Source organism: Myxine glutinosa, chromosome 10, assembly GCF_964187855.1.
Source record: "Myxine glutinosa chromosome 10, kmMyxGlut1.1, whole genome shotgun sequence".
NCBI lineage: Eukaryota > Metazoa > Chordata > Myxini > Myxiniformes > Myxinidae > Myxine > Myxine glutinosa.
In genome coordinates this window covers 72,580,626-72,594,462 of record NC_136270.1, presented here as the reverse complement: position 1 = coordinate 72,594,462, position 13,837 = coordinate 72,580,626, and the positions used below count along the sequence as shown (strand labels likewise).

The following is a 13,837-nucleotide window of genomic DNA, read 5'->3' as shown; positions in this document are numbered from 1 at the left end:
GTGCGTGCGTGCGTGTTGCAAGTAAACCGACCAAGTATCGTACTCATTAATTCTGGTAATGGGGTTTCACAGACACGTGCTGGGAAGATGACTGTGCTGTATGTATGAGGAAGTACCAACACGTGTCTCCAGGCCCCATGGATCTTTCTAAAAACCTTTCCCTGATATCTTTCTTCTGTTCACTGTTCTGTCTCATTGCCTGTTCAAGGAATGTATAATTACAGTGAAGTATTTATTTGTTACTTCTGAGCAGTGTTGAAGATGTGTATGTACCTCTGTTAAGTTATCCTGCCTGTGTCTCGTCATACACATTCGACAAAAACTACTTTATGCAAACCTCCTGAGCTTTGAAATAATGTGGTGCTTGTGCCTTCTTTGGGATCTTTCTACCCCCTCCCTTTCCCTCTTCCCCTCACTCCATTCCTTTACCTCAAGAACTGTTTCTCTCTGGAGTAGCTCATCATGGTGGGCACATTGTTGAAGCATGATTTTCTGTTTCTGTCCTAGCTATGAAGACTAGTAAGTCAGCACCAAGTCACTCTGACTTTCCATGTAAGTTGCGGTCCAGGCGCTGTTTGCATGGACCTGTGGTTTCACCAAAGCTGCCTTCCTTGGTAGATCTGCTGCTGCTTGTGGCTCTAATCCTGTCCTCCGGCAATATCTCCAGCATAGCCTTTAACTCTTCACCCCATCTCATCTTGAGCTACCTTCCCCATTCCCCTTCCTGCCTGGGGTCTGCTCCCCCCAACCCTGCCTGGGAATCTTAATGAGCTTTGCTCCTTCTATGGCTGCACAGTTAACGACCGGTGCACCAGTTTCACTTGCAGATGTTTCGGCTCACGGTACTGTTGCTTGCTTGGTTTTTGCCATGTTTCTTTAGCATTTGTTATGCTCTGCTTCACTCTTTGATACTCGATGACTGGTACTGACATGTTTGTGGTTGTAAGCCCGAGAAACCCCGCTGCGTTTTACCTTTTTTTTTTCCCTGACTCGCATCTCTGGGTTCTAAGATTTTATTCTCTTGCTATGGGGTTCCTTTCCAGCTGCATAAAGATGTTGTTATATGACGAGATTTATTTAAAGTAACATTTCATGCTTGTGGGGATGAACATATCCCTGTTTATTTGCTGCAAATTCGGAAACGGGAAATTTAAACCAGTTTGAGGCTTCGAGGTAGAGCCGAATGACATTGTGGAAAGTCACCAAACCTACAGCGGGATTTCTTTTCCAATTAAACGGTGATGAGAGAGTGTTTATCGTCGTGGGTAAACGAATCGCAGCTGACATTTTGAGCGTCAGCCCTTTGTCAGAGCAATGAAGAAAAGGCTAGCGCTGGAAGCATCAGCTGCACTTCTTTTCCGGTGGCAGTAAACTCTCTATCATCCATTTTATCTTGTCTTCACAGAGAATAGTATTCTATTGTCTTAAACCTATGGCAGGACAAAAGGGAATAGGTAGAATGGGTGATGTGCACGGTTTCCTTCTGTGCAGTAGTACATACACCACTTCTGTATCGATGTTATGATGGTTCAGTTCACATTTGGGTCTGGGAGACAGGACAGTATGAAAGTGATAATGATAAACTGGACTATTCCACGAGTGATTGAAAATGGAGACAAATGAGTGCAGGATAGTTATAAGTGTAGACCTGAGCAAAGTAATAAGGCATGAGTTTCTGGTTGTGCACTTGGCCTGGAAAGGCTATGGAGCAAAAATGGCATTAACCTGTGACTCAAACGTCTCTTTTAATGTTCCAGTTGTCAAAACAGAGCATTGAAAGTTTGAAATTTGGAAGTCGACTTGGTTAATGTAGTTTATATTTTACATTCAATTTGAAACGTTTAAGTGCCAGACCAGTGTTGGTTCTTGTGCTGTGAATGTCAGCACGTTTTTTTATTTTATTTTATTTTTGTTTTTTTTCACTATTTTCATTGGCAAAGAAAATGAACCGAAAGCATTTTGAAACTGGCGGACACAGCATTTCTACATGTGTAGAATGTTTTGTTGATCCATTTTGCAACACACACTACCTTCGCAGTTGAATTGCCATTTTTGTTTGCTTTCAAGGTTATGACGTTATTTGCAATGTACTGTAAAGCCTAGTTGTAGTGGATTGAGTTGTGTGTTCCTGTACCCTTTCAGCTCACAGTACGCTCAAGTCGTCGTCTGGCCACCCAGACTACCTCGTGAAATGGCAAGGTTTGCCGTATTCGGAGTGCAGCTGGGAGGACGGTGCGCTCATCTCCATAAAGTTTCAGTGTCACATCGACGAGTTCCACGTGCGGAACCGCTGTAAAACCATCCCATCACGTGACTGCAAGGTGCGTCGCTGCTAAAAATGCCAAACCTGTACCTGTCCCAATGGTTAGATGAATCTCTAGACTGGTGGTCTTAAGAGCGGCCTTAAGAACTCATCTAACAATCTTAGAAACAGGAAGTAAATTCCTGCGTGGGGCTAGTGTGAAAGAATTCTGACTCAACCCGGGACTCAAACCCAGGAACCTCATCACTTACGCGGTGACAGCCCACTGAGTTACTGAGTCTCCAGGATATCCTCAGAGAAATATATATGTTTATGTTTGTTTGTTTATGTTGTCGTGTCCACGGGCCGCTTAACACAGCCCCTGAACGGATGGACCAAAACAGGCTTATCTCCGAGTCTCTGTTCCGGGTTATAATGGTATGCTTGCACACGTTGACTGAGGAGAATCACAAGAGGCACATTATATATTTAAATAAATAGCACCTCAAAGTGGGCGTAACCCCTCAGCCCATGCATGGTGAAAGGAAGCATTGATGATAATTTGTTATTTGAAGCGAAGTTGTATACCGAGTAGGATTTTGCAGTAAAGAAATTTTCGCCCATGAACCCATGAACCCATTTCAGCCATGAACCTTCCTCTACTCACCCCCAACACACACTGCAAAAATGGATTTAATCGGACAAGCCGTTCTGCTCGAAATTGACGGAAACCAATTTCAAGATGGCTGCGGTGGTGGCCATATTGAAAATCGCAGCGCTCCCATTAACCTTCCTCGACTCAACCCCAACACACTGCAAAAATAGATTTAATCGGACAAGCCGTTCTGTTCGAAATTGACGGAAACCAATTTCAAGATGGCTGCGGTGGTGGCCATATTGAAAATCGCAGCGTGCCCATATTCGAAAGGCACCTTCCTCTACTCAACCCCAACACACACTGTAAACATGGATTTAATTGGACAAGCCGTTCTGCTCGAAATTGACGTAAACCAATTTCAAGATGGCTGCCATGGCGGCCATATTGAAAATCGCAGCGCTCCCATTAACCTTCCTCGACTCAACCCCAACACACTGCAAAAATAGATTTAATCGGACAAGCCGTTCTGTTCGAAATTGACGGAAACCAATTTCAAGATGGCTGCCGTGGCGGCCATATTGAAAATCGCAGCGCGCGCATTTTCGAAAGGAACTTTCCTCGACCCAACCCCAACACACACTGCAAAAATGAATTTAATCGGACAAGCCATTCTGCTCGAAATTGAGGGAAACCAATTTAAAGATGGCTGCCATGGCGGCCATATTGAAAATCGCAGCGCTCCCATTAACCTTCCTCGACTCAACCCCAACACACTGCAAACATGGATTTAATTGGACAAGCCGTTCTGCTCGAAATTGACGGAAACCAATTTCAAGATCGCTACCGTGGCGGCTATATTGAAAATCGCAGCGCGCCCATTTTCGAAAGGCACCTTCCCCTACTCAACCCCAACACACACTGCAAACATGGATTTAATCGGACAAGCCGTTCTGCTCGAAATTGACGGAAACCAATTTGAAGATGGCTGCCGTGGTGGCCATATTGAAAATTGCAGCGCGCCCATTTTCGAAAGGAACCTTCCTCTACTGAACCCCAACACACACTGCAAAAATGGATTTAATCGGACAAGCCGTTCTGCTCGAAATTGACGGAAACCAAAAGTTGACGGACGCCCGTGACGACAATACCCCTTAGCCCATTCGGCTGAGGGGTGAAACGAAAGGGTTTATTCCCGAAACGCAACGAAATAACTAGAGAAGGTGAATTCAATAATAACTATACACAATGAGATAAACAAAGGTAAAATAACTCCCATAAAAATAAGGTACCTCTCTCCAGGCACAAACACAGACAGGGTGAGGGACAAAACTGGGTAACTTGGCTCTTGTGGTAGTGGGGGAGGGGAGGATGAGTCTGCCATTTGCCATCTTTAAAATATAAGGCCTCTATTTTAAAAATGGCGGACCTGACAGTCTGACACACTCGATAATGTTTTTTCAAAACCGGAGGACCCTGAAAACCTATCGTATGACACTGGACTGAAGCTCGTGGTAGGCCTCTTAGTTTCTGATTTGTGTAGTACTGTATCTAGCAATGTGTATTTATGAATATGAATGAATGATCGTTTTAAGGCTATTTTTCCTCCGCTAGAGCGGGGGTTAGCCTTGCGGGCCCCATAACCTCATGGTTTCCTGTTTGAGGCAATGTTTTTATGGCCGGATGCCCTTCCTGACACCAACCCTTAGTCGCCTCTTACGATGCGTTGGGATACGGTGTACCTATTCTAAATTGGGGTACACACCGGGATCATTCATCCCAGCAAGCTGGTACTCAATTTGCCGACCTCGGAAGGATGACAGGCTGAGTCAACCCCCATGGCGTTAATTCAGCGATCGATCGGGATTCAAACCCAGGATCCTAGGATCCCAAGCCTGCACCCTAACCACTAAGCCAACACCAGGCTTATCTAGCAATGTGTATAGGAAATGCAAATGGCTGCCAAGGCCACCACAGGCCAAATCGGAGATATAATGTTTTGCACTACGTTGAAAAATGACATGTTTTGGTATGAAATACACGTGTGCCAAGTTTAAAGTTTTTACCACGGTGTGCATGAAACACATGTTATTGCACCTATCCGCTGGACTTGTAGAGCACTTTTCAATTGGGCAGTTGGGCTCCTGTTAGAAAAAAAAATGGCAAGTTATCTGGATGGTCATGAAAATCTTGTGTAATGTTCTACCTTTCCTCAAAGATAATATTGCAATCGCATTTTACCACAAGACACTTGTTACTATCACGAGCAAATTATAATCATTGACATTTAACCCACCACCTGTTGGTGCAATTGCAGTTAAAGGTCGCACAAAATATGGAGTCCATCCGAAGAGGTTCTGCTTCACCACCAAATGTCTCAGGTTGCAAGCTGACATGACCAAACGTTTTCACATCAGTAATTGGTAGCAATCGGAAGCAGTTGCAGTAAAGGAAAAGATTCTGCAGATGCATGGTCTGTATTGTGCAAGGCCTTTGTATTTTTTTTTTTTTACAGCGTAGCCCATAGAGCAAAGCCGTCTAGAACAGCGTTTGTCTGTCCGTATGTCCGTATGTATGTATGTATGTATGTATGTATGTATGTATGACATGTATGTAAGTATGTATGTATGTCTCCTCAAACGTACACCTATCAGAGCTGAGGATCTGGTCACATGACGTGGTTGATGTGATGTCATTACGGCGGTACGATGGCTGACTCCACTCCCCGCCATTTTGATTCCGATGCTATTCAGGCCAGACATATCATTGAACCTGTCATTTATCACAATCTTGCATGCTCTACCTCTATGTTTTTAATTCAGTGTGAAACACAAACTGATTGTTAAAATGACCATCAAAAATTTTGAAAGCATAGGCATTCTGGCTCTTCCAACGACACAGTACGTATAGGCCATAGGCTTCATGCCTTCATGCCTCACCTTCTGGCCGCTTCGGACAAATTAGACCAAGCTTCTTAATGCAGTAATATCGTTTTCATCTATCTATAATTCCAGTAATCTCTGTACGTCTGTACGTTTGTACGTCTGTTTGTCTGTGACCGCTGTTTCTCGACAACCACGGGTCCGATATACTTTTAACTTGCCAGGTATATTGCTGGGGACCCGAGGATGTGCCTTTTCAAGGTTTCATATTAATCGGACAATTACTTACCGAGCTATGTCCAAAAAACGATTCAACCAATCAGAGAGCAGCGAACGATCGCGTGTGCCGAACGTGGAGGACACACTCTGCCTCGGATGGCACATTTGAGAGCGTATTCATTTATTTCACGTTTGCAAACTATGTTGGCGTTAAACTATGTTTTAAAACTAATAAAACCGAATTTGCGATTCATTCGCTTTCCTGCGCGTTTGTGCACGCGATGGCGATTTCTTTACCAAACTCCGGAAGCCGTTCGCTTTGGACCAAACCATTGCATGTAAATAGAGGGGGGGGATTGTCACCGTACTCGCAAGCCGTTCGCTTTGGACCAAACCATTTCATGTAAATAGAGGGGGGGGATATAATTTTAGATATAGATATAGTACGGGCAATGCCCTAGTAATAATAATAATAATAATAATAAAGTTAATAATAATAATACAGTAAATATAATCATAACACTGCAATATCTTTGTTGTGACTGCAAAGTTACTGGATTGAAGCGGTGTATGGTTGGTTCATTTTGACTCGAAACGTGTAGAACGAGAACTACACTCTTCAACGTCACGATGTCGACCGATATAACTCAGCCCACATTATTACATCATTATAATACTTCTATCAAGTTTTAATTTAAATCCCTTCAGCTGTTCACAATTTATCACATTTTTGCCTGACATGACCTCTGACCTTTGACCTAGGGACCCCAAAATCCAATCAGTTAATCTTTACATCATTATACAGATCTGTACCAAGTTTGAATTAGATCACTTCAGCCATTCTCAAGTTCTCAAGTCACTCAGTGCTCGTTAAAACTGTCCTGGTGCCCATAATGTTTTGGTCTTTATTTCCAGGTGCTTAAGCAGCGACCTCGGTTTGTCGCTCTGAAGAAACAACCGACCTTCCTGGGTGGTTCGGATCTACTGGAACTGCGTGATTATCAGCTCGACGGTTTAAACTGGCTCATTCACTCGTGGTGCAGGTGAGTCCAGGGTGCACGACCCCAAGTTTGAACATGACGAGGATGCGAGCGTGCCTTGATTTGACTCCAATATCTCGACGTTTTGCTTGCCCGCCCGCAGGTTCAACAGCGTAATTCTGGCGGATGAGATGGGCCTGGGCAAAACTATCCAGACAATTTCTTCCCTATCAGTGCTGTTTCACCAATACATGCTTTATGGGCCATTTTTGCTCGTTGTACCTCTGTCCACTGTCACATCGTGGCAGCGCGAGTTCCAAGCCTGGGCCCCAGAGATGAATGTCGTGACGTATCTGGGAGATCTTTTGAGTCGTAACACGGTGCGCATGCCCTTCCGACCTTTGTCCGCTGAATGCGATTTGTCTTTTTCATTTTATGGTATTTTCCTTTGTTTATAATGTCCTCATTTTTGAAGTCTTTGTCATCATTGCAATTCTGTGTGTGTTTTTTTTGTGATGTGTCGCATGTACACGTGCTCACACATACTTGCATGCTGTATATTATTTTTATTGCCGTGTCCTCGGTCAAGTTTATTTTGCAGCAAAACCACTGATTTTCTTTAAATTTGAAAGATACTGTATTTGTTTTGCTGTTGAGGATAGCTCATTATATTTGGCCTTTTTTTGTTTTTGATGTTAAAAGCTATTTGCATATTACGTACATAAAGTGGTTCCTCTATCCCTCTCTGCAGTTCTTCCTGTAGTTACCCCCCACGCTCACAACGCAAAAAGCGTGGTTAAGCAATAGCTTCACTTCAGTCTTATGTCGTCTGTGTACAAGCATCAGTTTATGATTGATGAACTACTTTATTTCAATTTAATATTATATTTTGAATACGAATCGCAACATGAATTTGAAAACAAACCTGTAGTTTAGCAGTACTTGGCTCTGAAATTGTGCTGAGCACGCATGTGCAGAGAGGAGTGCGATATTCTTTTTTTTTTTACTCTGTCTGCCTGCCTGACAGTCAAAGAAAATTGAAAATAATTCCAAACAAGAAACGTAATGGACATCATAAAGGACACAAGCACCAGGCACGAAGAACTAATTTAACGTATTAAATGTTTTTATAAGGTGGTATCACAGCGATATGTTTTTTTAAAAGCCTTTTTTCTTGGCTTCCTTTGACATCCTATTTCTCCAGATTTTCACTCGATTGTCATGAAATACCGGTATAGTGAAAATTTTACAGTTATTATAGTAAAAGCTTTTCGAAAATGGACCATATTTAAGGAAATGCAGTTCATTTGCTTAAACTTAGTCTCAGTTGTGGGAGTCCCAATTATTCTTTCCTCTTAAAAAAAAACAAACATTTTGCTCATCTCTGCCTGCTGCTATACGATGGTCCCAATTTTTTTCTCCTTTTTAACTCAACTGGACTGCCGTCGTTTTCGACGTTAACACTCCAGCGTCCACAAATATCAACCGATTCTGATCAAACTTGACATGCAGCATCCTTACCCCAAGGACCAGGTTGGTATTACATTCCAGCCCGATCCGTTGAAAAATGGCGGACTTAGGCGACCATTTTGTTTTTGGTCATGAAAACGACGTTAACACTCCAGCGTCCACAAATATTAACAGATTTGGATCAAACTTGGAATGTTTAACCCTTACCACACAAGGTAGGTTGCTATTGCATTCCAACCCGATCCGTCACAAAATGGCCGCCATAGGCCGCCATACCTTGAAAGTGAATAATACCCGTTTCCTTTTATCTACACAACTATATTTCTGCTACATTTTTGCAAAGTGTAACATTGTATCAATTGTAAAACAAGGACAAGTATAAGGATACAAGGACCTTAAAATTATTACACAAGGTTGTTGGGTTTCATTTAAGTCAAATCTAGTACAGACAACTGACATACTTTAAAGTTGTCCAGTCAGTTCAGTTGAGTTCTGCTTCCCTCGAATCTCTAGTTTATTTTATTTTTGGAACTATTCTTTCACGTACTGGCGGGCAAATAATGCCGTTTGATTGGGGATACTGGCGTTTACTTCCTTGCTCTCCATGAAAGACCCCTTTAATCTCAAAATACACCTTTGGAATCTTTGAAGTCCACCAACTAATTATGGTAGACAGGTCGTCTAGTTTAACATCCACCTGAATTATGGCGCACATTGTGACACTGTGACACATGTCTGTGGAGCACAATTCCCACAGTGTATAGTTGGATCGTGAGTCAAACTCAAGACTAGATATTTCAAGGTAAGTGCACCATCCTGTCTTGCTCTGCTGTGTTTGTTAATCTTTCTGAGCAACATGATGATTTTATTTCTTGATTGGAGGAAATTTATACAAGCAATTTATATCTTAACCTTTGTAAGTTATTACCTGTCAGTACACCTAATTTATTTGATTATTTTTAGTTAGTTTCACATGCAACTTCAGTTTATATTTTAGATGTTTATCTTCGGGTTATCTTTAGAGTAAAAGTTATTTTAAAAATAGCTTCTATTTGTTTTGTTGAGCAACATCCCATTTTTTTGATGCCAAAGTGCAGTTTTAATTTGCAATGCGTAATATTTTATTTGGCTTCCTTTTCTAAAGATCCGGGACTATGAATGGATGAACCCTCAGACCAGGAGGATGAAGTTCAATGTTCTCATCACAACCTATGAGATTCTTCTCAAAGACAAGGTGGGGAAAACGAGTGAGGGATTAAAAGGAACACTTTGTCTATGTTTGAATGTGTAGGGTATGGGGGAACAATTTTTTATTATTATTTATTTATTATTTATTAGCGAGACCTTTACCCTCCTCTCCCCACCTGCCTTCACTCTGCTCAACACAGACTGTGCTGGGTAGTGTTAACTGGGCCTTCTTAGCTGTGGATGAAGCCCACAGACTGAAAAACGATGACTCTTTGCTGTACAAGTCTCTCATGGAATTTCGCACAAATAATCGGCTGCTCATCACGGGGACACCACTTCAGAACTCTCTAAAAGAACTGTGGTCTCTGCTGCACTTCATCATGCCGGAAAAGTGAGGCACAGAACATTCCTGGTTTGTAACCGACATTAAGATGAGGTCGCACTGTTCCTAACTCCGACTCCCTTCTTTTATTTTTTTATCCCTCCCCCCCACTCCATTCCTCAAAAGGTTTGCCTCGTGGGAGGACTTTGAGGATGAACATGGGAAAGGTCGCGATAATGGATACACAGGCTTGCATAAGGTCCTGGAGCCTTTCCTGCTGCGTAGAGTCAAGAAAGATGTGGAGAAGTCTCTTCCCGCGAAGGTGGAGCAGATTCTGCGTGTGGAGATGACTGCACTGCAGAAGAATTACTACAAGTGAGAAGGGGTTGGAAATGTCAAAGTGTTGACGGTCAACTAAAAATATCCCGACGAGAACCAGTAAGGAACTGGCCACATTTGCAAAAACGTTTGATGTTGTGTTGCGCATGGGAGAAACTCCTTCCGTATAGCACGGACGGAACTCCGTATTTTTGTAACGATCCATATGGAGGTTTCCGTATTTTTGTCAGAAAAACATGCCACGATTATTGGGAATTGAGGTGCAATTCCGATATGCTGATTCGTTTCTTAACCCATGTCATCCGGATGGTGTGCAATGCCAACGCATCATGACACGATTATGTGAGTTACTCCCATGGTAGTTTTTATGAGATATTTTTGTAGCACCGGGTACAAAAGCTTTCAAGAACGTTATCGTGATCAGATGTCCACCAGGCAGGAGAATATCTGCCTCTGTCAGTAAATACGGAAATAATGTCCATTATTGCATTTTGCCATTGCTGTTTCCGCGGATGACCATCACGGAAAATACCAAAGTGCTGTCCTTGCATTGCATGAAGTAAAAACGTGATTCTGCTGCATACAAACACAAAATCCGATAATGTCTGTTGGTTGCGGTGAAGTTTGTGACTACATCGATACAAGACCAAAAAAATATTAACAAGGTACTTTGACGTAGGAAGAGGCCATTTGACCAATCATGCCTGTGCTGCTCCATGACAACATTAAATAAATACGTCAGGTTCTGGACTCGGTTTCACTGGGGAAAGAGTGTGGATGAGAAAAGTGTGGCAGGCACAGGGACTACAGTGTTATAAATGCAAATGCACAGGGACTACAGTGTTATACAACAGGCATTTTAAGGCCATTTTCCCTGCAAGAGTGGGGGTTAGCCTTGCGGTCCCCATGACAATCTTCTCCATTTTGCCCTATTTTCTGCATCTCCCCTTGTTAGCCCCCTTGCCCGCATTTCTTCTTCGACCATCTTTAGCCAAGTCTTTCTCGGTCTTCCCCATCCTCTACTTCCTTCTACATTCATTTCCATCACTCTTCTCAACCAGTCACTTTCATCCTTCCTCAACACATAACCAAACCATGTCAAACTGTTTCTCTTCACAGCATTCATCACAGGCTCTATTCCCATCATCTTTCGCAATTCATCATTTGTCTTCCTCGCTCTCAACGATACTCCACACATCCACCGAACCATTCGCATTTCCACCCTTTCCAGCCTTAGTTGCTGCTCTACGTTCATTACCCATGTCTCGCTCCCATAAATCATAACACTTCTCACACATGCAGCATACACCTTTCCCTTCAGCTTCATCGACACTCCCCTCCTCGTCAGCACGCCACTCAGTTCCCGAAACTTCTTCCATGCACATCTCACTCTAGCAACCGTTGCCGAGTCTGATCCACCTTCTCCATTCAGCATGTCTCCTAGGTAACAAAATGTTTTCACACCTTCCAGCTTCACGCCATCTCCAAGATCCAACTCAACATTTCCTCCATCTGCAGCTCCCTCTGTGCACACCTTACACTTGAATGTACCTGCCACACTGGTTAATGACCCTCTCAAACCACTACATTTTTGATGAACCCACTCAGCGCACATTGTAGATTGAATGGAATTCACTCCGACACCCTTCCTGCACACAGCACACGGCCACTTCCCAGTTCTTTCCACCTCACCACATGCTTTACCACTTGCCATCACCTTCGTTTTTCCAATATTCACCTTCAGACCTTTTGTCTCCATACGTTCCTTCCACTTGTTCATCTTCTCCTTCAGTCCATCCATACTTTCTGCAATCAACACCAGATCATCTGCATACAACAACTCCCACGGTAAACCCTCCTTTACGTTCCGAGCCAGCACCTCCATCACAGCTACAAATAGTAGTGGACTTAGTACCGACCCCTGATGCACTCCCACCTTCACATCAAACTCACCACTGTTCCCATCCTTTGTCCTTACAGATTTGCGCGCTCTTTTGTACATTGCCATCACTACTCTGATCAACCATTCCTCTACTCCTAACTTCCTCAATGCCCATGTCACTACTTCACGTGGAACCTTATCGAATGCTTTCTCCTGATCAGCAAACCCAAGAAACAACTTCTTCCTCTTCTCCATGTACTTCTCCTGCAACTGCCTCACAATAAAAAGCGCATCTGTCGTTCCTCTTCCTGTGTTATAAGGGACTACAGTGTTATAAAAGCAATATTTTAAAACTCGTTTGCTTATTACGACTTGCAAATTTCCGTTGTACACGTGGCATGGTGTGTGTTACTGACCCCACTGGAGAGGGGGTGGGTTTAGTTAGAATTAGACCATGACCAATTTTAACCTCTCCTGTGGATTTTCTATTAATGCGGCGCCAAAATGGTTTCTCACATGCTTCTTCTACAATGACTGGTCACTGCACCAAACGTGCTCTTACAGTTTATTATAAAGATACAGGACCATATGGAGAATCCCGGGGCAAAAGATAAACGGACATGAAAACTGGCAAATAAATAAATAAATGAAGTACACTCGCGATCCGATAACAAGTCCCGTGTAGACCAAGTAAATAAATTATCAGAAGACGTAATCGAGCAGTGGATGTTCTTGTTTACAAATCCAGCAGAAGGCAATCTCCGTTCCTTTCACAAAGCTCGGAACAAGTGTGTGTTTACCCTCAGGAGAGCCAGGAAACAATATCTCTCTAATCTCAAGACTGAACTCTCAAACCTGTCTCCCTCCTCCAAATCCTGGTGGTGTCTGGTCAAATCTGTTTCTGGTGTTTGTTCCCCCTCCATCCCCTCCCTTACCTCAAATGGCTACACAGCTGACTCCACACGTGAAAAAGCTGAATGCCTCAACTCTGTGTTTGCCTCAATATCTTGTGTCCCAAACCCGTCTCTCTCTGTACCCACCTTGCCCAGTCGTACCCAGCTTCTCCCGGACTCTGTGTCCTCTCCTGACAAGGTGGAGAAGTTTGTCAAACCTCGACTCTGATTCAACAACTGGACCAGATGGCATCAGCCCACGGTCCTAAAATCCTGATCTGCCACTCTATCACACCCTCTCTCTGTTCTCTTCACCATCTCTTTTGCTCAAGGTTTTCTGCCATCAGCTTGGAAATCAGCCAACATTACCGCTTTACATAAGAAAGGTGCAAAAACAGATCCTTGCAACTACAGACCAATCAGCCTGCTCCTAATTATCAGCAAAGTCATGGAATCCATCATTGCTTCGGATATCAAATCCTTCCCCTTCTCCAATGGCTTGATCTCTGATCATCAATTTGGATTCAGACTAGGTCATTATACTCTGGACATGCTGCTTCTTCTGTCTCAACAATGGATGGAGGTCCTCAACGCCAAACAGGAAACCAGAGCTGTCTTCATTGACATATCTCATGCCTTCGATATGGTCTGATACCCCGCCATGCTCAACCAAACTCTCCTCTTATGGTATCCATGGAAACCTCCACGCATGGCTTGTGGAATTCATCTCTGGTCGCAGTCAACGTGTGGCCCTAATTGGATTTCTCTCATCACCCCTTCCTGTTCAGGCTGGAGTTCCTCAAGGCAGTATTCTGGGCCCTGTGC

At 43.3% G+C, this 13,837-nt stretch overlaps 1 protein-coding gene across 7 annotated transcripts in view; it reads left to right on the top strand.

The window, feature by feature from the left end:
* LOC137433460 (chromodomain-helicase-DNA-binding protein 2) overlaps nt 1-13,837 on the top strand; it is a 218,020-nt gene that overhangs the window by 52,322 nt on the left and 151,861 nt on the right. For 5 of the 7 annotated variants that reach the window (XM_078785762.1, XM_078785760.1, XM_078785764.1 and 2 more), the window contains 7 exons: nt 508-552; nt 2,143-2,321; nt 6,854-6,981; nt 7,082-7,298; nt 9,533-9,622; nt 9,777-9,967; nt 10,085-10,273. In XM_078785762.1, coding sequence (XP_078641888.1) covers nt 508-552; nt 2,143-2,321; nt 6,854-6,981; nt 7,082-7,298; nt 9,533-9,622; nt 9,777-9,967; nt 10,085-10,273 — 1,039 coding nt within the window. The remainder of the gene's footprint in view (nt 1-507; nt 553-2,142; nt 2,322-6,853; nt 6,982-7,081; nt 7,299-9,532; nt 9,623-9,776; nt 9,968-10,084; nt 10,274-13,837) is intronic. The other 2 variants (XM_078785761.1, XM_078785763.1) reach the window with 1 other exon arrangement.